The sequence below is a fragment of the Scyliorhinus canicula genome, chromosome 1 (assembly GCF_902713615.1).
Source record: "Scyliorhinus canicula chromosome 1, sScyCan1.1, whole genome shotgun sequence".
Classification (NCBI taxonomy): Eukaryota; Metazoa; Chordata; class Chondrichthyes; order Carcharhiniformes; family Scyliorhinidae; genus Scyliorhinus; species Scyliorhinus canicula.
The window spans coordinates 202,688,649-202,715,154 of NC_052146.1; the positions used below are offsets into that span (position 1 = coordinate 202,688,649).

Below are 26,506 nucleotides of genomic sequence, written 5' to 3' on the forward strand. Positions count from 1 at the left end.
TCAGCTTGATTAAATGGATTTATTTCAGGTAACAACTTTTCATAGTTGATTCCAGTGATGTGACACTTTCAATACAGCTAAATTGGTAATGAAAACACAATTATACAAATTATAAATAAGATCAATGTAAAATAGTTAAATCCATTAAGAAAAATACTTCAGTGCATGAAGTTAGTTTCCATAACTTGATACAACCAATGAAATTATGTAAAAAAAAAGGCAATAGATTTTACAGGTGGTCATATAATTCCTGACTAATTAAGACCTTCATTTTGTCAAGTTAGAGACTCTTGAATGGGTTGAGACTGCCTGGAACTAACAAGATCTCTTAACTCACCTCTTTTTGCATTAAACTGCAGCATGCACATATTTTCCAAAAATACTTAATTTCACTCACTTTATTTCCCTCACCCCTGCAAAAAGTAAAGAAATATTGTACACTGGTACATAGAAATACTTTTGTCTGCATTGAGAGCGCCATCGTCCCACGTGCAAAAATCACTTTTGCTAATGCTCCACATCATAGCAGAAAATTCCAAATGGCACATATACCATATTATATCAAAATAAATGTATAGCAGTTTGTAAAAACTTGCAGCTTAAGCTTTACAATGGGCTCCAATGTCAAGCAGTTTCTAGATTAGCAACAGGACTTGGAGGAAAGCTAACTTTTGGATTCTTCAACCTTCTGTCTTTTGGCTGCAGGTTCTTCCAACCTCTGCGGTTTAGAGTTGTTGGCAATAGATTTTGCTTTGTCCATAGCAACAGTAATACCAGTCAGGACATAGCCACCACCTCCACTCATTGTCAACTTGGGATGAGTCCGGTTTGGTAATACCTAAAACATTTGGACAAATAAATTTTTACACAATGGAGACTTCTCTTTGGAAACTATTCAAAGTATTGGTAACGGTGTTTGCTTGGACTGTTTCAGAACAATCTTTAAAAAAATACCACTTGGGGCTCTTCGACCTAAATTTAATACATCGAGTGCAAAATTTTCAGATATATTTAGTGGCTTCCTGTACTATGGTCCTTTCATTCTTTTTTTATCATTTAAAACCAGTTAAATTCCAATGTTAAAATTATTGTCATGTAAACCTCTTTCAGCAAAATCATCCTTGCAGTCTGATTTAGCAGCTACACAAATCTGGTCTGCTGGACTGCAAACTTAATATAGCAAGACTGATGGGCCACATACAACATATGTAATTAATGAGGGCTGAAGGGTCAGATTAAGTTGGCAAAAGGAGGGCAGTATGGTGGCGCAGTGGTTAGCTGCTGCCTCACGGCGCCAAGGTACCAGGTTCGATCCTGGCTCTAGGTCACTGTCCGTGTGGAGTTTGCACATTCTCCCCGCGTTTACGTCGGTTTCGCTCCCACAATGCAAAGATGTGCACGGCAGGTGGATTGGCAACGCTAAATTGGCCCTTAATTGGAAAAAAATAATTGGGTGCTCTAAATTAAAAAAAAAAGGTTGGCAAGACGAATCTCAGTTACACAAGGTACAAAAACAAAAAAGGTAGGACATTTGTCAATCTGTCTAAATGAAAATGATTTGGGCATATTGAAGAGTATCTTATATAAACTGATATGCTTGGTTCAGAGACATGAGGCTGTAGTCTCCAAAAATGGGGCTATGTCCCCACGCCGGCATAAAAACGCTGGTGTTTCACTTTCCTTAAGAAAGTCCTGAGCGATTCTCCTACCTGCATGGGGCTGGCAGGGCCCCGGAGTGCTCCTTGCAGCTCTTGCTGTAGATACGGGGCCCGCACTCCCGTCCGGGCATGCGTACGACGGCGGACTGAGTCCGCAGCCCCCACCTGAGGTTCCCGCCGGCCGCTACGTGTTTAGACCCACGCCATCGTGAACTCGGCTAGTTTTGCGCGGAGATTCGCCGGGGGGGGTGTGGGGGGAGAGACGGACCTCTGTCAATGGCCCCCTACCCACGCACAAGCGACTCCCAAGCGATTCTCTAGGGACCAGAGAATCGCTTCAGTGGTGCCGGTCCCCATGTCTGGGTAAACGGCCATTCTCCGCCCCCGACTTCGGCGTGAAGGCTCGGAGTATCCAGCCCATGTAATTTTTTTTAAAAGTGCATTGTATGCAACATGCTGACTTTGTTGACCATGTTCACCAGCTTGGTTTGATGATACCACTAATTTCTCAGAAACAGGAGAGGAGTAGGCCATTCAGCCCCTTGAGACTGCGTCGATTGCCTACCTCAATGCCATTTTACCATGCTGACTCCAGACCCCTTGATGTCATTGGTATTTAGAAATCTATTGATTTCAGTCTAGAACATACTCGAATGACTACATTTCCATAGTCCCATGGGGGAGGGAATTCCAAAGGTCTACCACCCTCTGAGTGAAGAAATTCCATCTCATCTATATTTTAAATGGCTTGCCCTTTATTCTGTGTCCCCATGGTCTTGACGACTACAACGTCCCCTCAAGGGAAGCATCTACTTTGCCGAGCTCCTCAAGTAAAATTTCAATGAGATCACCTCTCATTCTTCTAAATTCCAGAAAATACAGGCCTAGTCTCCTCAATCTTTCGTCTCAGGACAGTTCTGCAATTCCAGTTTCAGGAACCTCTGTTGCACTCTCGCTGTGGCAAGTATTCCTTTGTTAATAATCTTTAATGTCACAAGTAGGCTTACATTAACATTGCAATGTAGTTACTGTGATAAGCCCCTAGTCGCCAAATTCCGGCGCCTGTTCAGGTACACTGAGGGAGAATTCAGAATGTCCAAATTACCTAACAGCACGTCTTTCGGGACTTATGGGTGGAAACCAGAGTGCCCACGGAAGAAACCCACGCAGACACAGGGGGAAAGTGCAGACTCCGCACAGTGACCCAAGTCAGGAATCGAACCTGGGACACTGGAGCTGTGAAGCAACAGTGCTACCCACTGTGCTACCATGCCACCCAAAAAGACCAAAAGGTGTACAATTTGAGGTGCACCGAACAAATATTGTACACAACTCAAGCAAGACATTTTTACTCCTGTACTCAAATCCTCTTGCAATAAAGCCCAATATACCATTTGTCTCCTAATTGCTTTCTGCGCCTGCATGTTGGACTGCAGAGAACTATGAACAAAGACACCCATGTCTTTTTGGACGTCAACACTTCCCAATCTCTCACCATCCAAGAGAAGTTCTGCACCTCAGTTCCTCCTACTGAAGTGTATAACCTCACACTTATCACATTATATTCCATTGGCCATGTCCTTGCCCACTCACTTTGCCTATCCAAAATTTCCTTGAAGCCACTTTGCATTATGCTTGCAACATATTTCCACCTAATTTGGTGTCATCTGCAAATTTGAAAATATTACTTTTGATTCCCACAGACAATTCATTGATAGAATATGAACAGCTAGGGTTCCAGGTACTGATTCTTGCTTTACCTCACGAGTCACAATCGTTCAACATGAGAAGACCTGTTTATCTGTGCATTTGCTGCTTTCTGTCGTTAACCAATTGTCAATCCATGCAGTATTGTTGAGGTTTACCTGATAGCCCCTCAGCCATGTTTCCGACAGCCTCAGGTTAACAACTCCGCCCCTTTCTCGTAGATTTGAATAGCACACGAGCAAAGGCTACATGGAGAAAGTAAACAAGACAAATGAACTGAACTGTGGCCCCAAACACTCAACTAAACCAACATCTGCCAAACACCCTGTTTTACCTCCTTGTATTGGCAGTAGATGACAAACGGTCTAGATGGTGCCACAAACTCCAGAAGACAAAGTAACAAGGGGCTAGGATAAAGGCGACTTGCTATAATTAACCTATAATAAATAAAAAAAAACAGCTTTTCACCAAAATGTAATGTGAATTTTCATTTAATTGAGATATGCTAACGACTAGAATAATCCATTATTTAGTATAAAATGGCTCGACAGAACTAGGGCAGTATATTTACACAGATGGACCATTAACAGCAAAAAGGATTTTAAGGTGCATTTAACATAGTAAAATATCCTCGGGCATTTAACAGGAGTACAATCAGACCAAATTCAGACTGAACCACTGGAGACAACATTGGAGCAGATATTTCTGCAGGCATTTGGACAGCGACATCAGGACCAAATGGGAATCTTGTACCAGCATTTTCTGGCAATGAAGTCAGCACAGTGATATTCCCAGAGGCGGCCACCGAGTTGCTGCCCCCTGCATTGCTATCCTATTAAAGACAGTGGGTCTCGAGGTGAGGGGCGCATAGCAGGGCACTTCTGATGCGGTCAATTCAGACCTCAGCAGTAGCACACTACCACCCTCAAAGACAAAGTGGGTACTGCTGAAGCAGCTCAAGATGGGAAGTGCCTTAAGAGAGGTCAAATTAAATATATTAACTAGAGGAGGGAAAGCAGTAGGCCCCTCAGATCAGTTGGAAAATCCTTAGTTGGCTTTTTGGGACTAGAGTGGCTGAAGACACCTACTTTCAAGGATTGGGCCTTTGGCTCTGACACCTTCCTGAGCTACTACAGGGTGGGTACCTCCAATATATTAGCAGCCTCTGCACATGGTGAACTGCTGCTCTGCTGGTTGGCTGATAATATTGCTCCTAATTGGCATCTTATTCATGTAAATTGACTGCCATCCTCTTTGCTGCTACCCGCCCTTGGGAAAGCTATTTAGCAGCAGATATTTTCCCGGAACCCTTGCCTCCAAGCCTGCCACGTCATTGCCAGGAAAATTCAGCTCACTAGAGCAGGTGACTAAATGTTTGGTCAAAAGGTGGGGCTTGAAGAAGATGGAGAAGTTTAGGAAGGAAATTCCAGTGTTTGGACCTAAATAGCTGATGGCAGTAGTGAGGAAGTGGGAGATGGCCAAGACACCCGTGGAGAAATGCATATTTCTCAGAGGGCTGGAGAAGTATTTTAAAATGGAGGTGGTTAGGGACCAGGGGATAACACAGGTCAGTAAAAGCAAAGAATGATGGATGAATGTGACTTGGTGCAAGTTTAGGATAAGGGTAGTATTTTGAGTTATCTTAAATTTATGGAGGGTAGAAGCTGACCAGGAGAGCATTGGAATAGTTGCGTTTGGAGGTAACAAACAAAAGCCGTAGATGAGACTACATTTTTAAGAGGAAAAGATAAACATTGAGAAGTTGGCGTAAACCAAAGTGAATAGGATGTTGAATATATAGAACTGTTCAGATGGCATTAATATGATATCTCAGATTTAAATTTCTTATCTTTTGCGGATGCCCTTTTAAAATAAATGGATCTGCAAAACTGCGCTTTACTTAAGATTAAATAATTCAGGTAAAACCGTTTTATAAAAAGAAATAATTCAGGAGATACAATAAAACGCAACAAATGTAGTGCACCTGCAGGTACTACATAGGCAATTATCAGGAGAATATTATGGGATGACATCAGGGAAGATTAGAGGAATTAAGTTCAATATAGGGCTAGAAGGAGTAGCGTTCAACTTTGCAGGAGGTACTAAATGGGAGGCAGACATAGCAAACAATGAGAACCATTGATACAATGGTGGAATAGGTAGATGAAATTTAAAGGCAAAGCTAGTCAGTGAGAAATGCTACTTTAAAACAAAATATATTTTGAATGGGGGAAATGTTGAGTGCTGCAAATAAACATAAATGATCAGAAGCAGACCGTAAAATGACTAAATGAATGTGTGCAGATTTACTAGGTTGCTGCCTGGTATGAGAGAATATAAATGAGGAACAATTTGAAAAATAGATTGTTTTTTTTAAGATAGCAGAAATGATTTGATTATGAGGGGATGGGACACAGTTGATAGATTTAACATTCATATTTTTAATTAAAGACATGGTTCTAGGCTGTAGAAAGCACTAAAGACAGTAATTAAAGCAGAAAGTTTAAGAATAGGTGAGGTAAGAAGTTGAAGGAAAGGAAGATAAAGGGATACGAGAAAGGGACATGGGATTAGCACTACTGCTTATGTGGAGGGTAAACATTAATTTGGACTGGTTGGGCTGAATGATTTGTTCTAATGTTACAATTTCTACAAGTCTTAGTTCATTTGGATCACAAATAGGTGCACCTAAACTATTATAGTTGTCACTCAAAGATCTGCAACAGAATAGTGGAGTTCATTGGATTGTTACATAAGCTCACCCATCTGCATTTCTCTCTTGCAGCACAACAGCAGCCGCCTGTAATTTCTTCAGCCGATCTTCTTGCTTACTCTTCCTCTCTTCAACCTGTCAAGAAACATGCCACCAAAGATGGAGCTCAGTTTGACTTTCGAAGACTAGAATTTGTACAAGAACAAGCATAAACCTAGGTTATAAAACTGGACTCTACTGCACAAGAGAACCGTCAAATAAAAATGTTTGGCGACAGCTCAAGATTTGTTTTAATTTTGAGAATTTTAAAAGGAAATTATATTCCTGCAGGAGGCATTTTAAAAGGTGCGGTTGTACAGAAACAATCCAGCCAGAATAAAGTGGCAGGTATCAGATCCCATTTTAAACGAGGGTACGATTCGAAAGAAACAAATTTGGTGCATTTTTAAAAATAAACTTTGCCAGTAGCGGATGAAGCAAGCAAGCACACAAATTGAGGAGAGGGTGTGAATATAGATGGAACCCTGATTTATAAACAGTTTGATAATCTAAGAGGGACAATTTCAAAAGTGAACTTTTGAAACTGTATGACTGGGTTTGACGGAATTGAACTACACATTTTGAAACGTTACACCAGAAATTGTGTATGTATTTAGAGCAAAGTGAGATTAAATCAATAGTTCCCTCCCCCTTTCCCAGTAAATGCACAGAAAATCATCAGGCATTAGGACCTGGCATTGGTCAGAGGCACACTTGCCAGGATCCACTTTTGCTCCGAAAGGCCATATACTGAAACCATTAGCATCACAAACACAGCATGGTACCTGGAAAAGATACGGGGGTTTGCCAATTTGATCAAAGTACATGATTAAAGCCCTTAGTGACACAAGGCAGTGACCTGCCACAAACTGGCATCACCATTAATTAACCTAATGCAAACAAAGGTGTATTGAATGACCTGACATAAGGTAATTTGAAGAAGCAACAAATCAGAACAGGAAAGGTGCTGCAGGATCCAAGGCTAAATTTGCAGAGGTGATTAGCATTAAAAAGTTACAACACAGTTGATGAATGAAGGAACTCGTTTTTTCCACGAATCTCTTTTCAGCAATATCTTAATTTGGATTAGAGCTGAAGTAACCATCTCTCAATTTTGCTACGACTGCTTTTCCAGCATATCTCCAGATTCCACAGTATTTTGCTTTTATTTTAATATTGCATATAGTTAAGTATAAGCATCTTTCCAGTTGGAAAACAAAAAATAAAAAAAGACAAAATGATGCTGCACAATGTTTTAAATATTTGCAATTATATAGAAGCTTGCTGGGCCACAACACCAGAAAGTCCTTCAGTGAATCATTTCTTTTTGAAATAGCGATCATTTTCTACATAAAAAAAATTAAAGCATTAAAACCAGTGTGCTTTGTGATCGGGTGGGCATCGGCCAGTATTTTACTGTTGCTTCGTATTAATCAATGAAATCAGCTATCTACAGATATCAAATCACAGTCAGTCTGGAGAAATACTTTTCTTCACAAACAACAATTGTTTGGCCTATAGAAATATGATACATTAGAATTTTTTTTTTTAAAATTTAGAGTACCCAATAATTTTTTTCCAATTAAGGGGCAATTTAGCATGGCCAATCCACCTACACTGCACATTTTTGGGTTGTGGGGGCGAAACCCACGCAAACACGGGGAGAATGTGCAAACTCCACACGGACAGTGACCCAGAGCCGGGATCGAACCTGGGACCTCATACATTAGAATTTAACGTTCCACATTATATCCTACAGGAATAAATCTTACATTGTTTTTTTTGCCTGCATTTTTTTCTGTATTTTCAGGCTCCTCACAAGCAACATCCATGGCCTCAGTTTCCTCAGATTGGATGCTTTCCATGAGGGTTTCACCACAAGACGCCACAACCTGTTGTGTGCTTAGTGGGCTCCTATTACCTCCTTCTACCACCACTTCAGTTTGTTTCTGCAGTGTTTCTTTCTCAGTTGAAAAACTTCCAGAAAGAAGACTATTCAATTTGTTGATAGGAAAGTCATACAGGTGGTTATAGAATGATTTTGGAAATCCAAAGTTCTCCATCGCCGCTCTGATAGGCAAGCTACCTGGATACAAGTGGACAACAGACCCAAAACCTGCAGAAAAAGACTAAAGAGATTATACAGAATAGGTAGTTGGATATTAATTACAGATGCACATGTAGGCTGGCAGATGAAAGACAAATTTCAACTGAGTGCTTTGCTCAAACATAGGACAGCTTGGCTTGGTGGGTAAGGGAAAGAGGACAAGCAGTTAAACAAATCAAATAGGGCTCAAAGGGAGTAGAAGAACGTGGATGGGTGACAAGAAAAGAACATTTAGGATTTATAAATTACAGCAACCTGTGATTTGGAAATAAAAGTGTACTTTTCTTTACATGCATTGTATCTTTCAGGCAAATCAACTTTGCCAACCCCCATTTCTCTGTAATATTTTTGCTTGGCCTTGTTTGCTCCTAGATTCCCACTGTGTTGCCCAATTATTAAACTCCATTGTGTTGCCATTGAGAATGCAGTTTATACATAAAATGTCAAGAATAAGGCAGCAAAGGTTCTATTCTGAAAATATTTTCTTGTTCAAGATAAAAAAGTAATCAAAATTAGGGCAGCATGGTGGCAGTAGTTCACAGCACCAGGGACCCGGGTTCGGTTCCGGCCTTGGGTGACTGTCTGTGTGGAGTTTGCACGTACCCAGTGTCTGCGTGGGTCTATTCCGGGTGCTCCGGTTTCCTCCCACAGTCCAAAGATGTGCAGGTTAGGTGGGATTACAGTGATAGGGTGGGGCAGTATGCCTGGATAGGGTGCTGTGGCCTCCTTCTATACTGTAGGGGATTCTATGACATTCTATGAAAATTGCAACACCCAACTTCCATTTCTTTGAAGTGAACCCTCATTTCCTGCCCAGTCCATTCTTCAGGCATGCTACTTAGGAATTAAATAAGTGACACAAAATTAGAATATTTTATAGGAAGGGAACTGGTAGCACCAGATTAATATACCTGGCGAGGTGAAAATAGCTCGCATTTAAACAAGATCGTCTGAACTTATTTTGTGACATGCATATTACAAGGTCAACTTGCACAAATCCCTATTATGCACAACATTCACTGCAAATAGAATTTTTGGGTAGAATACAGCTTTAAATTTAGAAGTCTGTATTCCCCAGTGAGCTTTACATATTGACCTCTAGTGAGAAGTACTGCTAACAGGATAAGCTTTGCTCAATTAAAATTCAATATGTACGGCCATGAAGCTTCATTGGTGATTAACGCTCAGCTATACTCACTACAAGATCAACAAAGTAGTTACAACAAATTAGAGATTCTCATGGTTATAGTCTGTAAAGTTAGATTTCATTACCTCCTAATCTCTCCATTACAGCGGCAAGCACCAGACCCGCACAGGTTTCTGCTACTATTACTTTGGAGCCCGCATGGATATTTCCAAGAGTTAACATCTGAGCCAGTGTGTCATACCGTAAATAACTGGAAAAGAATAGATTTATAAAAATGTATTTTAGTGATCGGTTCAGTAACTCAGCATCTTTGGGGTTACAGTAACATTAACTATGTAATGTATAGATAATTGCCCCGGTCTCTCTCACCCTACCCTACTCTTCTCCCCCTTATAATGTAGCGCTAATAAACCACAGGAAGACCTAGGAGATAGTAGCAAGTGGGCAGAACAATGATAAATGAAATTAAGAATAAGTGCAATGCCGTATAAACTAGAACATACAAGGGGCACACATTGGTTACCATTCAGATTTCTTCCAATTTTGTTCCATCTGCCCAATGAAAGGAAAACTCAAACATGCAAAAATGCCTTACGAACAAAAGCTAAACATTGCATTCAAAGTAGTTTGGGATAACATGCACCAAGTGTATAATAAACCCATTTATTGTCCCTCAGTTTGAATATTGTATTTTAATTGTGCACATCATTTCAGACTTTGCACCAGATATCTTAGTTTGCTGAACTATCAAAAACTAGGTTTATTCATCGCTAAAAGCTAAACATTGCATTCAAAGTAGTTTGGGATAACATGCACCAAGTGTATAATAAACCCATTTATTGTCCCTCAGTTTGAATATTGTATTTTAATTGTGCACATCATTTCAGACTTTGCACCAGATATCTTAGTTTGCTGAACTATCAAAAACTAGGTTTATTCATCGCTAAAAGGCACTGGTGGAAAAAAGCCATTGCTGAAGCAGATTCAAAACAAAACAACTTTAGACTAGTTAACAAGAGGCTTAAAATAGATAAACCAATCTACAGAATGTGAATAGTTTTCTTTCCAAACCTTTCATTCGATTAAAAAAAACATCTCATGCAGTGAGCTACCCCAACACCCCCAAATAATTGTTTTTCAGAATTACCTACGGAGCCTGGTTTTGACTTTGCACACCTGTGGCTACACCAAAACCATAATTTAGCAATGGCATGGATTTTGCTGCTGTAATGTCAACAAAACAGTCAATGTTCACCATCACCATTTTGTGAAACTGACAGCAACTTCTGTTGTCGTCACACACGCAGTTAAACACAGAAATCCAGAAAGTGCTGTCAGTGATTTCCCATTTTCTAAATCATTTGAATTGATGTGAACTTTTAATTGGTTTCACTCTAAAACTCCATGAGAAGGTTATGCCATATTAAATATGAGTTGCATTCACAAGACAGCCCGAACGTCACCCTAAGCACAACGCAATCCGTGCTCTCAAGACCAACCGCAACATCATCGTGAAACCCGCAGACAAAGGAGGGGCCACCGTCATACTGAGTAGAACAGACTAACGCAAAGAAGGATACTGACAACTCAACAACCAGGAACACTACAGTTACCCGCCGATCCGACCAAGGAACACACCTGCCAACTCAACAGACTGATCAAGACCTTGCATCCAGACCTTCAGAGCACTCGGTGTGCTCTCATCCCACGTACTCCCCAAGTTGGAGATCTCTACTGCCTCCCTGTAACAAGCAATGGGTTCCTGTGAGAACCTCTCTGGCTACATCGAAGGCATCTTGAACCCCATCATAGAAGGAACACCCACCCAACTTCTGTCGCGAAACAACGGACTTCTTACAGAAACTCAGCACCCATGGACCAGTTGAACAAGGAACATTCCTCATCACAATGGACGTCTCGGCACTCTACACCAGCATCCTCCCTCAAAACCGACAAACTGCCAATCTCCAGACGCAATGTGCAACTCATCAGCTTCATTCTGGATCACAACGTCTTCACCTTCGACAACAAGTTCTTCATCCAGACACACGGAACAGCCATGGGGACCAAATTCGCACCTCAATTTGCCAACATCTTCATGTACAAGTTTAAACAAGACCTCCTCACCGCACAGGACATTCAACCGACGTTATACACCAGATACATTGATGACATTTTTTTCCTTTGGACCCACGGTGAAGAATCACTGAAACAACTACACGATGACATCAATAAGTTCCATCCCACTATCAGACTCACCATGGAGTACTCTCCAGAATTGGCTGCATTCTTGGACGCACTCATCTCCATCAAGGACGGTCACCTCAGCACTTCGCTTAACCGCAAGCCCACGGATAACCTCACAATGCTCCATTTCTCCAGCTTTCACCCAAAACACATTAAAGAAGCCATCCCCTATGGACAAGCCCTCCGTATACACAGGATCGGCTCAGACGAGGAGGAGGGTAACAGACATCTACAGACGCTGAAAGATGCCCTCGAACGAATGAGATATGGCACTCGACTCATCGATCGACAGTTCCAACGCGCCACAGCAAAAAAATGCACCAACCACCTCAGAAGATAAACACGGGACACAACCAACAGCGTACCCTTCGTCGTCCAGTACTCACCCGGAGCGGAGAAACTACGACATCTTCTTTTCAGCCTCCAACACATCATCGATGAAGATGAAAATCTTGCCACGGTCATCCCCACAACATGCCTTCAAACAACCGCGCAACCTCAAACAAACCATTGTTTGCAGCAAATTACCCAGACTTCAGAACAGCGCCCACGCCACCAACCCTGCCATGGCAATCTCTGCAAGATGTGTCAGATCATCAACATGGGTACCACCATTACACGTGAGAACACCACCCACCAGGTACGTGGTACATACTCGTGCGACTTGGCCAACGTTGTCTACCTCACACGCTGCAGGAAAGGATGTCCCGAGGAGTGGTACATTGGTGAGACTATGCAGACACTGCAACAACGGATGAACGGACATCGCGTGACAATCGCCAGGCAGGAATGTTCCCTTCCAGTCGGGAAACACTTCAGCAGTCAAGGGCCTCTGATCTTCCCCAAGGCTGCCTTCAGGACGCGCGACAACGCAGAATCGCCGAGCAGAAACCTATAGTCAAGTTCCACACACATAAGTACGGCCTCAACAGGGACCTTGGATTCATGTCACGTTACATTTACCCCCCACCATCTGGCCTGGGCTTGCAAAATCCTACCACCTTGTCCTGGCTTGAGACAATTCACACAGGGATAACCACAGGATAACCTGTGATTATCTCTCTCTCCAGTTGCTCTGTCTGGACCTGTAGACTTAATTACCTGCAAAGACTCCCATTCAAAGTATCGTCTTGCATCTTGAAACCTTGTCTATATATATGTTTCTGGAACCCACCTCTTCATTCACTTGAGGAAGGAGCTGTGCTCCAAAAGCTAGTGATTCGAAACAAACCTGTTGAACTTTACCTGGTGACTTCTTACTTTATTGAATGAGGTATAACTGGGATTATAAAAGTTGTTACGAAGGATGGTGAGTGAGGCACCTACTGGTTTCCATCAACTTCATAGAACCAACAGTAACTATGAAGAACCTATCTGACACATCACAGAAAAAAAATTCTGAACGATTATTCTTAAAAGGAACTATCGATAGGAAATCCATAAGGGCCAAAATAGGGATTTTCTAAAAACAGTAGATAAAATTAATGCAGGCAAGAGCAAGATCAAACACACTGGGAAAAAAAAGCTTCATGAACAGAGTCCAACTAGATAAGAGACAGATATCTGAAAACAATGCGAGATATCCTATCATTTTACAAAGCAAATAGCGCCCCATGTCATGCAAATGCCCTTCCCCCTGCTCATTTACAACGAAGTAGGAGTTAAAATCCCAATAGAGATTAAAATAGAAAACGTCAAGGGAAATGTGAACTATCCAACTGAAATATAAAATGCAGCTACTCTGCTGAAATGTGCTCTAAAATGTTTTAACACCATAGAAAAAAAAGGAGTACAACTTGACATTACTCACCAAATTTTACCTGGCTCACGGGAATGATACATCATGGCCATTATGCGAGTGGTAGGCTTCAGGATGGTTATAAATGCTTCGTACCTGTCAACATGTTAGAATGTAGCCAGGAATTATTTTTTTCCAAGGTACAAAATACCAATATTTATTTGAACCCTAAACATGGTTATGTAATTTAATTTCTTGTGATAAAATGTAACGGTGTTAAGACTCATTTTAAATGGGCCACCCATTGGAAGTGTGTTGAGATGTATCTGCTTCTGAATTGTGATGCCTACAATATACCAATTACGTATATTCTTTGCCAGAACCATTCAATTTGGGTCATCAAAGGAAAAGAATTCAGACCATAAACTATTTGGGTAACTGGGTAATTTCTTATGAAAAATAATTAACGTAATTTCTAATTTGTAAAAGAAAGGGGAGTCCAGTTTAGCTCAGTTGGCTGTACAGTTGGTTTGTGATGCAAAGTGCGGGTTCAATTCCTGTACTGGCTGAGGTTTTTCATGAAGGCCCTGCCTTCTCAATCTTGCCCCTCGCTTGAGGTGTGGTGATCCTCAGGTTAAATCACCACCAGTCAGCTCTCCCCTCAAAGGGGAAAGCAATCTATGGTCATCTGGGACTCTGGTAGCTTTACTTACTTTGGGGCAGCACAGTGAGCACTGCTGCCTCACTGTTCAAGGGACCCGGGTTCAATTTCAGCCTTAGGTGACTGTGTGGAGTTTGTATGCTCTCCCAATGTCTGTGTGGATTTCCTCCCACAGTCCAAAGGTGGGCAAGTTAGGTTGATTGGCCCTGCTACATACCCCTTTGTATCCAAAAGGCTAGGTGGATTATGGGGGTGGACTTGGGTGGGGTGTTCTTTCAGAAGTTCGGTGTAGAATCGACGGGCAGAATGGCCTCCTTCTGTACCGTAGGGATTCTATAATATGCCAGTGTAGAGTGTAAACTTTTATCTCAGTCAGCGTAAAACATTTTACATCCAACACAGGGCTCTAATCCCCACCCAAATTCAAAAGCTTACTTTTTCTTTTTCTTCTTAATGTACTTTTCTTGAGCAAATCCAGTTTTATCTCTAAATGTTGTGCTATTCTCGATCAGATGTTGAACAATATCCTGCATAAAACCAAAACTTTGCTTTAATGAGACAATTGCCATTTGGGAATACAAATCGAATATAATTTTTATGAAGCGAATTTAACTTTTATTGAATAGCCACTTTGCCCGTGTAGGAGAGGCCGTGTTATCGTGGTAATGTCACAGGACAATCCAGAGGCCCAGACTAATGTTCGGGAGGACATGGGTTCAAAACCCACCAAAACAGCTGGTGGAACTTAAAATAAATTAATATATCTGGAATATAAAGCTTGTCTCGTTAATGGTGCCATGGCAACTATATTGACTGAAATACATCAGATTCACTAATGTCTCCAGATCCACAGCAATATGGTTGACTCTTCAACTGCCTTCTGAAATGGCCTAGTAATCCTTGGGTAACAAATGCTGGTTTTGCCAGTGACACCCACACCCCATGGTAGCATAAAAAAAGTCATCCATACCTGACCTTTTAATCCTTGCCCTTTAAGTGCTTCAATGTCATCTCTGCTGAGCTTCTGGGACTTGCCATCATCAATTATGTTTCGGTTATCAATGCCAGCTTCATTTGTTTCTGGGAAAAAAAGTGGACTGATTTGCTTTAAAGCCAGACAAAACACACAAGCCCTTTTACTTTGCATGGACATGGGTCACATTTAGCCAAGGCTACTAGGTAGAAGGTTACTTAAAACTGCAAGCATTTAATATGAAACGATTGGCAAGTCTCAACAGTCCTTATGGAAGAGCCCACAATACCCAACTTTCCATAATTAACCAGTCATGGGTACTTTTCAGAGAAATGAGATAAGGCACACAGCTAAAGCAGAAAAAATATCCTTCCTCTGTCTAAGAGGCGACATCCTGTTGGTGTACATGTTTAAGGGCTTTATTGCTGGCACCTATACTGTTCTCGCCGCCAGGCACTTTGTGAGCCCAGTGGTGGTATCGGCCCCAAGGGTGTGGGGGCAGTGGCAGCAACATTTGGCGCTGATAGTGGTAGGTGCCTTGGTGTGGGCACTGATCTGTAATAACTATAGGTTTGCATTGGCAGGGCTGGACGTGAGGTTTCGAGGCGGCGGCAGGCAAGGATAGATTTATAGGTGGCAAATTTGCAAAGTTGGAGGACCTGGAGGAAGGGTCCAAGTTGTCAGGGGGAATGGCTTTCGGTACTTGCAATTTCAGGGTTTTGTAAGGAGAGAGGGGCTGTCCTTCCCTGGGCTGCTGTCCCTGGGTTGCAGGACAAGGCGCTGTTGAGGGACGAAATAGGAGACGGGCAAGTGTCAAATATCTATAAGAAGTTGATGGAGTGGGACAGAGCCCTGGTGGAGGCCATTAAGCGCAAGTGGGACGAGGAGCTGGGAAGGGAGGCGGAGGCCTTGCAGAGTGTGAATGTGTCCTCGTTGTGTGCGAGGCGAAGCCTCATCCAGTTCAAAGTGATACATAGGACTCACGTGACGGTGGCAAGGATGAGTAGGTTCTTTGAGGGGGTGGAGGATAGAAGTAGCCAGTGCGCAGGGGCGCGAATCAAGTCCACATGTTCTGGGCATGACCAAGATCGAGGTGGTTCTGGGATGGGGGTGGTCCCGAGTCCAGAGGTGACGATATTCGGTGTGTTGGAAAACCAAGGAGTCCAGGGGGTGATGGAGGCCAATATTTGGCCTTTTCCTCCCTGATAGTCCGGAGACGGATCTTGCTTGGGTGGTGGGACCCGGAGTCGTCGAAAGCAGGGGTGTGGGTGAGCGACTTGACGGAATTCCTGAGATTGGAGAAGGTTACATTCGCCTTGAGGGGGTCAGCGGATGGGTTCACCCAGAGGTGGAAGCCATTTATTGATTTCATTAAGGAGGTTTGAGAGGTCAACAAGAGGGTGGGCAATGAGGTTAAAATGAGGAAGGCGGGATGCAAGGAGGGTTGAGGGAGTTGACGTTGGTGGTTTATTGAGTTGTTTGGTTGTTCTTCTGATTCTGTTCATGTATGTGAAAATACCTTGAACAAAATATTTTTTAAAAAAGCACAGAAGAGGCAAAATGCAATGTAGAAGGCTACCTCACGAACTGATTGGAGATTTCAAATCTGAAATAATTACTTGATTCTGAATAATTCACTCGATTCTGGAGGTTTACATGCACTAGCTTTTTAAAGATATCCAATGAAATGCTGATTGAATCGTTTGGCTATATATTACCTATGGAGTAAAAGATGCTTATTGATAACTGAATATAGGCAATAGAAAAAATATTGTCCATAGAGCCCAAACTGTAATAATCACTGCATATGCACTATACAGCACAAATAAAAGTTATTAAGTATCACCCCATAAAGAATCATACAAATTTTGCACCTGTCAACTTTGGCAAGCAAGAATCATCACATCAAACATCTGCCTGGTGGAATGTCTAACTTCAGAAATTAGTTGTTTTATTGGTCAGTGATATTGACACTTCGATGTCCTTCATGCAATTTACAGGTTCAGATAGAAATACAAGACACTACCTTTGGCAACTTCTTCAGTTTTTGCTTTCAGCGGTTGGAGTACTCCTCCAGTGGAAACCTCAAAAGTGGTACCATATTGCTGTCCAATCACGTTGTCCAAGTAAAACCACTGTTTCTCAAAGGTGATTTTTCTGGAAAGCAAAGTTTGAAATCCATTAAGTTCTAAATTGAACAATTAAGTTTTATTCAAAGTCATAGACACAATCACTGACATACCTAGAAAAAAATTCAGATTTAATCTTTTTTTTGTATTGTCACACGTAGGCTTACATTAACACTGCAATGAAGTTACTGTGAAAATCCCCAAGTCGCCACATTCTGGCGCCTGTTCGGGTACATGGAGGGAGAATTCAGAATGTCCAAATTACCTAACAGCACGTCTTTCGGGACTTGTGGAAGGAAACCCACGCAGACACAGGGAGAACGTACAGACTCCGCAGAGTGACCCAAGCCGGGAATCGAACTGGGACCCTGGACACTGAAGCAACAGGGCTACCGTTAGACTCCAGGCATTTATTTTAGCCAACATCTTGAGCGAATGGCTCTGGTCCAGACTCGTTTCTTCATCCAGAAATAATTACATAACTTCAACATGCCAGCAAAAGTAAAGGTTTTTACTCTAAACAGTTCAATAAAATTTGAAGTTCAAGATGCACAGATAAAACTTTTCAATTAGTTTTGGTAAAGAAGCAAATAAAAATTCTAATGTTTTAAGACAGTACAAAAACCCAGCAGTTTGAAGCGCAGTACATAACACCATAAAACAGAGGGCCACAGAGGTATGATTTCTGCCCACACTCCAGGTTCCCAGTTTCAGTCATGCTGTTGTCGGGAGGCAATGAGCACCCTTTGATGAAAGCTGGGGTAAAAGGGGGAAGTTAGAGAGCAGAGGATGTAGGGGTGAGATCCTAGGGGAAGAGAGAGGGGGAGAGAACACGACGGGCAAGGTTCAGAAGGAGGGGCTGGTACGGGAATTGAACTCGTTCTGTTGGCGATGCTCCACATCAAACCAGCCGTCCAGCCAACAGCTAACCGACCCACCTTTATCAATCCATACATACTATTATTTAATGGGATATACAAAATCTTATATTTTCTCATGAAAAATTTAAGGAGTTCATTGACTCCATGAATTCATATTAATTTATTGACAGCAAAATTTAATATAGGTCCATTCTAGGGAAGCAAAATTATATTAATATGGTACTTTCATGATTGCAGGTCAAATAATGTTCTGAATGGGTAAGGAATAATCCATTACACTTGGCAACAGGGAAGAATATTAGTGGAGTAGCTCTCCAGAAAGTCATTGATTTGCAACTTTTTGACCAGAGCGCTATGGGTGAGATCCCAGAGGATTGGAGAATAGCTAATGTGGTACTGCTATTTAAGAAAGGTAGCAGGGATAATCCTGGAAACTATAGGTGGGTGGAGCCTCGTCGATAGTAGATAAATTATTGGAGCGAATTCTCAGGGACAGGAGTTATACCCATTTGGAAATAAATGGACTCATAAGCGATAGACAGCACGGTTTTGTGAAGGGGAGGTCGTGCCTCACTAACTTGATCAAATTTTTTGAGGAAGTGGCAAAGATGATTGATATGGGGAGAGTGGTGGATGTTGTTTACATGGGCTTCAATAAAGCCTTTGACAAGGTCCTCATGGCAGACTGGCACAAAAGTTGAAGTCAAACGGGATCAGAGGTGAGGTGGTAAGGTGGATACAGAATTGGCTCGGTCACCGAAGGCAAAGGGTAGCAGTAGGAGGGTGTTTTTCTGAATGGAAGGTTGTGACTAGTGGTATTCCACAGGGATCTGTGCTTGGGCCTCTGTTATTTGTAGTGTACATAAACGATTTGGAGGCAATCTGGGGCTGTTTAGCACACTGGGCTATATCGCTGGCTTTGAAAGCAGACCAAGCAGGCCAGCAGCACGGTTCGATTCCCGTAACAGCCTCCCCGAACAGGCGCCGGAATGTGGCGACTAGGGGCTTTTCACAGTAACTTCATTTGAAGCCTACTCGTGACAATAAGCGATTTTCATTTCATTTCAAATGTAGCCAGTCTGATTAGTAAGTTTGTGGATGACACTAAGGTTGGTGGAGTGGCAGATAGCGTTGAGGATTGTCAGAAGATACAGCAGGACATAGATAGGTTGGAGACTTGGGCAGAGAAATGGCAAATGCAGTTTAATCAGGACAAATGTGAGATAATGCATTTTGGTAGGTTTAACAAAGAGGGGAAATATACCCTAAATGGCAAAACTCTTAGGAATATAGAAAGTCAGAGAGATCTGGGCGTGCATGTCCACAGAAGCGGCTAAACAGCTGGCTTGTAATGCAGAACAAGACCAGCCGCACGGTTTCAATTCCCGTAGATGTCTCCCTGAACAGGGGCTTTTCATAGTAACTTCATTGAAGCCTACTTGTGACAATAAGCGATTATTATTTTTAAAGGTGGCAACACCAGTGGACAAGGTAGTCAAGAAAGCATACGCAATGCTTGTTAAGTAATGGGTTAAGAGACATTCCAATTAGTTGTCTCATTTATGTTAAGCATCCAATAATTGACACTGATTTGTAAAGGGGCTTCAGGTGGCCCTTGTGTCAGGTGATGTGATGTTAAAAGTTTTGTGCAAAGCCTGTTGAAGGAATTAAAGGTATTTTGTGGAAAAGCAGCAGAATCTTTCACTCTTTATAACACAGCAGCTAAACGTCTAACATGCTTGCCTTCATTGGATGGGGCAACGGATATAAGAACTGGCAGGTCATGCTATAGAACCTTGGTAAGGTCATACTTGGAATATTGCACACAATTCTGGGCGCCACACTATCAGAAGGATGTGGAGGCTTTGAAGAGGATGCAGAAGAGGTTTACCAGGATGTTGCCTGGCCTGGAGGGTGTTAGCTATGTGGAGACGCTGAATAGATTCGGACCGCTTTCATTAGAAAGACGTAGGGTGAGCGATGACCTGATAGAGGTCTATAAGATTATGAGGGGCTTGGATAGAGTGGATGGGCAGGCACTCTTTCCCAGGGTCAATCACCAGGGGCATAGGATTAAGGTCTGTGGGGCAAAGTTTAGAGGAGACATGCAAGGTTTTTTATGCAGAGGGTGGTGAGTGCCTGGAACTCGTTGCCGGGGAGGTTGTGGAAGCAGATACATGAACGGCGTTCAAAAGGCATCTTGACAAACACATGGATAGGATGGGTCAAGAGAGATAGGGCACAAGGAAGTGTTGAGGGTTTTGGCAAAGGTTGGTATCATGACCGATACAGGTTTGGAGGGCCGAAGGGCCTGATCCTGTGCTGTATTATTCTTTATATTGATTGCAAATTTATTACTCCGAATCCCTACAGTGCAGAAGGAGCCAAACTGGCAAAGAGGAGGGCCAAGTGCAATCGGGTCAGGGCTGCCCTCTTCAAGAAGAGGGCGAGGTTCGGGGTGCTGGATCCAGCCCGCCTCTGGGTGACTTTCCAGAAGCGAGAATATTATTTTGGTACAACACAGGAGGCGATGGAGGTTTTGAGGGACAGTAGACTGGTAGGAGAAGGAGGACATTGAGCTTCGGAGGAATTTGTGAGGAGGTTTCTTTGTTCTTGGGAAACTGTTCCCTTCAAAATGTTTCGTTGGTTTTGATGGCGGAGTGTTTTGGGGGGGGGGGAATATCAAAGGTGAGTGCACCTTTTCCATTTTGCGGATGGGGGGGGGGGGGGGGGGGGAAAGAAGGCGTGTGAACGGGGTGGGGTAGGGGGATTGGAGGCCTTGGGCAGGGGCTGCCATGCTAGTTGGATGGGCTAGTTAACTGTAGTGCAACGGGGGGGGGGGGGGGGGGGGGGGGGGGGGGGGGTTGTCAGAAGGCAGGCACAGGGGAAGGTGGGTGAATGATGTTTTGTTTATGGGGGGGGGGATTGCTATGACGACGGGCATCTGAGGGTGAGCTGGGAGGGTCACATGACACAGACGGGGGCTGGCCCAAAAAAGGGTATGGCTGAGTGGCAGGAGAGGAGGATGGGGCTCCCCCCTCAGGCTGGTGACGTGGAAAGTGAGGGATTGAATGGACCGGTCAAGTGGTCACATGCGTTCGCCTTTTTGTAGTAGACGCACACAAAGATAGGGGATCAGACAAGGTTGAGGAAAGGATGGGTCGGCCAGGTGTTCCACTCGGGACTGGACAAGGGGAGTGGAGGGGCTGGTGAATAAGCAAATTAATATGGTTACTGAGCCAAGCTTGGACCGGTCGAGACCAAGGAAGCTGTCAGCAGTGGCGAAGGAGCTGAAGGGTTTCTAGGAGCATATTGGGGAGAGGGGGTGGCCCCGTGCAGGTTTGGGAGGCTGAGGGTGAAGGAATTTTCATATTTCTCCCATGTGCACCGGATGCACTCCCAGATTGACTTTTTTATGGTGGATAAGACGTCGCTGAAGGGGGCGGTCGACTCAAGAGTACTCGGTAATTGTGGTCTCTGACCATGCGCCGCTCTGGGTGTATTTGTTGGCAGATGAGGTGGTGTGCGAGCGGGTGACAGCAGCCACCTGGGATATGTGGAGCTCAATGACTTGGTGAGGTCACGGCCGCCAAGTGGGATGCACTCAAGATGGTGGTTTGGGGTGGGGTGGGGTGGGGGTTTTTTTCAATTTGGGCACGTAGGGAGAAGACGGAACGGGCTGGTGGAAGATTCTGAGGGTGAACAGGAGGTATTCGGAGCGAGGACTGCTGAAGGAGAGGCAGAGGCTTCAGAAGGAGTTCGGATTAGTGTACAGGGGAAAGGCGGTGGGGCAGTTGTGGAGGGCCAGTATATGAGTATGGGGAGAAGGCGAGCAGGATGCTAGCCCAGCAGCTGAGGAAGCAGGAGGCAAGCAAGGGAGATTGGTAGAGTAAAGGGTGAAACGGGCAGGGTGGTGTTGGACTTGGTGGGGGTGAATGGGGTTTTAGAGGCTTTTTACAGGAGATTGTACGAGTCAGAGCCCCCGGCCTTGTGGGGGTGGGGGGAATGATGCAGTAGTTCCCATGCAGTTTGGAGTTTCCCAGGGTGAATGACGAGTTGGTGCAGTGATTGGTGGGGCCCCCAATCACATTGAGGGTGGGTTCACGGTGGAGTTTTATATAACGTTTGGGGAGGACCTGGGGCCACTGCTGGTGAGGGTGCACAATGAGGCCAGCGGGAGGGGTGAACTCCCCCCTACACTTTCGCAGGGATCCATCTCCCTGATATTGAGAAAGGACAAGGAACCAGAGCAGTGTGAATTGTACCATCCAATATCACTGTTGAATGTGGAAGCCAAGTTGCTGGCAAAGGTTTTGGCTTTGCAAATTTTGGGCTGTGTCCCGGGGTAATGAGAGGGGACCAAACAGGGTTCGTGAAAGGGAGACAGTTGTCGGCAAATGTAATGGGCGGCATAGTAGCAGTGGTTAGCACTGTTGCTTCACAGCTCCAGGGTCCCAGATTCGATTCCCGGCTTGTGTCACTGACTGTGCGGAGTCTACACGTTCTCCCCTTGTCTCCTCCCACAAGTCCCAAAAGACGTGCAGGTTAGGTAATTTGGACATTCTGAATTCTCCCTTCGTGTACCCGAACAGGAGCTAGAATGTGGTGACTAGTGGCTTTTCACCGTAACATCGTTGCAGTGTTAATGTAAGCCTACTTGTGACACTAATAAAGATTATTATCAAATATGAGGAGGCTGCGTAATGCGATTATGATGCCTCCTGAGTGGCAGGTGGTGGCAGTGGCGGAGAAGGCGTTCGACCGGGAGGAGTGGGAATATCTGTGGGAGGTGCTGGGACAGTTTGGGCAGCAGTTTGTGGACTGGGTCCTGTTGATGTACACGGCACCTGTTGCAAGTGTGAGACGAACAGGGTGAGTTCAGGATATTTCAGGCTGCATTGCGGATGAGGCAGGGGTGCCCACTCTCCCCGTTGCTTTTTGCCTTGGCAAAACAGCCATTGGCAATTGAACGGAGAGCATCGAGGGATAGCATGGGAAGGGGGGTTTCGAGCACAGGGTTTCACTGTACGCAGACGACCCGTTATATATATATCGGACCCACTGGGTGGCATTGTGGGGATTTTGGAGGACTTTGGCCGGTTCTCCAGGTACAAGTTGAACATGGGAAAGAGCAAGGTGGTCCAGATTGAGGCTAGAGGGCAGGAGAGGTTAGGGGAGTTGCTGTTTCAGGTAGTGGGGGTGAGTTTTAGATACCTGGGCATTCAGGTGACACAGGGTTGGGTGCAGCTGCACAAGTTAAATTTGACTCGGTTGGTGGAGCAGATGAAGGGGACTTCAAGAGGTGGGATGTGCTGCCATTGTCGCTGGGACAGGTGCAGACAGTAAAGATGATGGTGCTGCCAAGGTTCCTGTTCGTAATTCAGAACCTTCTGATCTTTGTCCTGAAGTCATTCTTTAAAAAGGTTAATCAATGGGTTTGTACAGGCAGGGAAGGCCCGTGGGTCAAATGGGCTTTTTTGGAGTGGGGGGGAGGGGGGCGAGGAGGAGGGAGGTTGGTGATGCTGAATGTAATGAGCTACTACTGGGCAGGGAATATCGCCATGGTTAGGAAATGGGCAGTGGAGGAGGGCTCGATATGGGGGCAGGTGGAGGTTGTTTCTTGTAGGGGAACGAGTGTGAGGGCATTGTTAACAGTGCCTCTGCCGTTCTCGCTGGCCAGGTACTCCACGAGCCCAATTGCAGTGTCGGCCTTGAGGGTGTGGCACAGTGGAAGCAGCATTTGGGGCAGGAGGGTGTCTCGGTGTGGGCACCGATCTGTGATAAGTCATAGATTTGCATGGGGGGGGACTGGTGGCAGGCAGGGATGGATGATTCAGGGATCTGTTTGCAGCGGGCAGTTCTGCGAAATTAGAGGACCTGGAGGAAGAATATGAGCTGCCCAGGGGGAATGGTTTGAGATACTTGTAGGTTCGGGATTTTGTGAATAGAGGCGATGTCCTTTCCTGGTTTGCAACACAAGGTGATGTCGAAGGCAGAGATAGGGAAGAGGAAGGTGTCTGAGATCTCCAAGGAGCTGGGTGGGGAGGCCTTGCGCAGGGTGATTGCTTGCTCGTCATGTGCAAGGCTCAGCTTTATTCAGTTCAAAGTAATTCACAGGACACATACGATGGCTGCGCGGATGAGTAGGTTCTTTGAGGGAGAGGAGGATAGGTGTGGGAGGCCCGTGAATCATGCCCACATGTTCTGGGCATGTGCAAAGCTAAAGGGATTCTGGCAGGGGTTTGCGAACATACTGTCACAGGTGTTGGGGGTAAAGGTGTCCAGAGGTAGCAATATTTGGGGTGTCGGAAGATCCGGATGTCCTGGGGGCAATGTCTTGACCTTTGCCTTCCTGATAGCCCGGAGACGGATTTTACTTGGATGGAGGGTCCTAGAGCTGCCGAAAGCAGGGTTGTGGGTGAGCGCCTTGGCAGAATTCCTAAGGCTGGAGAAGGTCAAGTTTGTCTTAAGGGGGTCAGTTTATGGATTCACTCAGAGGTGGAAGCTGTTCATTGACTTCTTTAAGAAGTATTGAGGAGTCTGCAAAAGGGGAGGGAGTAAGGTGGTGAAAACAGTGGTTAGAACTGTTGTTTCAGTGCCAGGCACCCAGGTTCAAATAGCGGCTTGGGTCACTGTCTGTGTGGAGTCTGCACGTTCCTCTGGGAACATCGGTTTCCGCCCACAAATCCCGAAAGAAGTGCTGTTAGGTAATTTGGACATTCTGAATTCTCCCTCAGTGTACCCGAACAGGCGTCAGTGTGTAGCGACTGAGGGATTTTCACAGCAACTTAATTGCAGTGTTAATGTAAACCGACTTGTGACACTAATAAAGATTTAAATGGGGAAGGCATGACAGGAGGGGACACAATTGGGGAGCGGGGGTGTTCATTATTTATAATGTTGTATAATTTTACTTTGGTTTGTTTTGATGAAAATGCTTGAATAAAATATCTTTAAAAATGATTAAATCATGTTTAGTGATGTTGGCAGAGGCACAAATATTGACAAATAGGATTAGGGCATCTTAAATACCCACCACTGAAACCAAGTACAGTCATGGATGGTTAAATAATGAACATTAATATAACATTTTGAACATCCCTTAGACTTTTGAGACAAACTCAATCTTGGATGTAAAAACTGCCACTGCTCATACAATCCCAACACACAAAAGCAAATTTAGGACAAAGATTACTTGCAAAATAAAGCATGAAACAAGCACATGACTTTCCAGATACAAGAGTTTCAACGAAACTACAGAAGAGGCAAAAAAAGTGAGTGCCCTGCACACTGCACTACGTTTCCCAGGTTTCAGTTTATTAAATACCAAAAGTTCAAGAGGATTAATACAGGCAGAGTACAGCTGTGTACCGCTGAAAATCCCGTTGGTTCAAAAAGAAAAGACAGTTGATAAACGTAAACAAGTCAAAACATTATGTGGAGAGGGTATTGAAGGCACAGTTAAAGTATTATAAACTGGAAGAACATGGAACATAGAACAGTACAGGACAGGCCCTTCGGCCCTCGATGTTGTGCCGAGCAATGATCACCCCACGTATCCACCCTATACCCGTAACCCAACAAACCCCCCCCCCCTAACCTTACTTTTTAGAACACTACGGGCAATTTAGCATGGCCAATCCACCTAACCCGCACATCTTTGGACTGTGGGAGGAAACCGGAGCACCCGGAGGAAACCCACGCACACACGGGGAGGACGTGCAGACTCTGCACAGACAGTGACCCAGCCGGGAATCGAACCTGGGACCCTGGAGCTGTGAAGCATTTATGCTAACCACCATGCTACCGTGCTGTTCTGTAGTTCTGTAGTTGTGAAGAGTTCTGTAGAAACGTCATACAGAATCAAAACATTAACTCTTTCTCACAGATGCTGCCATATTTGCTGAGTTTATCAAGCATTTATATATCTTGGAAGAAAACCTCGTCTACCAGCATCGTTTAAGCTGAAATCTGCAAAACTTTGGAAACCAAAGGCAACGTGCATGCCTCCAGAAATGCTGGAACTATTTTCCCCTTCTCTTCCTCACACACTTGCTGCACAGAATCCCAGTTGCTGTACCTTCCTCTCTGCACTTGCGCGGCTTTAAACACCTCCTCCCGCTTCAGGACCACATGGTCCCCCTCGCTGACAGTGTGGGCCCCGCTGCCGGCAGCTGGCAGCTCCCCGGGCCCGGACATCATCATCGCCACCGACGCCACGCTACTCTTCCAAGTCTTGGCCAAGCACCATCAATCCCCCGTCCCGGAGTGAAACAAACACACAAAAAGACTGGGAGGTTAATTTAGACGATGTCCCGTGTGCGGCTGCCGATAAACTGCTGTCCAACCGTTAACCGAGCTCGCGGATTCCTCCCGCGGCCGATTGAAGCGAGCGTGCAGCGCCGGAAGTGGAAACGGCCAAGCAGTGCGCACGCGCGTCAGTCAAGCCTCCCTGCGTCAGTCAAGCCTCCTCGCGTCATACGCACGCACGTCAGATAGACCACAC

General features: G+C 44.4%; 1 protein-coding gene across 2 annotated transcripts; it reads right to left on the reverse strand.

The window, feature by feature from the left end:
* On the reverse strand, positions 1-26,444 carry trmt6 (tRNA methyltransferase 6). 2 transcript variants are annotated; one of them, XM_038806254.1, is made up of 11 exons: positions 26,081-26,444; positions 17,017-17,147; positions 14,988-15,097; positions 14,453-14,544; positions 13,429-13,512; positions 9,497-9,621; positions 7,890-8,233; positions 6,128-6,213; positions 3,700-3,802; positions 3,524-3,610; positions 1-838 (listed from the first exon to the last, which is right to left on the reverse strand). In XM_038806254.1, exons 1-11 carry the CDS (start codon positions 26,203-26,205, stop codon positions 665-667), a joined length of 1,461 nt encoding a protein of 486 aa, XP_038662182.1. In that variant the 5' UTR covers positions 26,206-26,444; the 3' UTR covers positions 1-664. The 2 variants fall into 2 exon arrangements, with proteins under 2 accessions (XP_038662182.1, XP_038662188.1); XM_038806260.1 differs by lacking the exon at positions 26,081-26,444 and having other exon boundaries at positions 14,993-15,097; positions 17,017-17,130.
* Between the last annotated feature and the right edge of the window lie 62 nt (positions 26,445-26,506).

Coding starts and splice junctions, on each gene's coding strand:
- trmt6 (XM_038806254.1), bottom strand. CDS start 26,205: ATGATGATGTCCGGGCCCGGGGAGCTGCCAGCTGCCGGCAGCGGGGCC. Junction 3,611..3,699: donor TCTACTGCCAATACAAGGAG/GTAAAACAGGGT, acceptor TTCTCCATGTAG/CCTTTGCTCGTGTGCTATTC. Junction 839..3,523: donor CATGGCTGAGGGGCTATCAG/GTAAACCTCAAC, acceptor CAAATGTTTTAG/GTATTACCAAACCGGACTCA.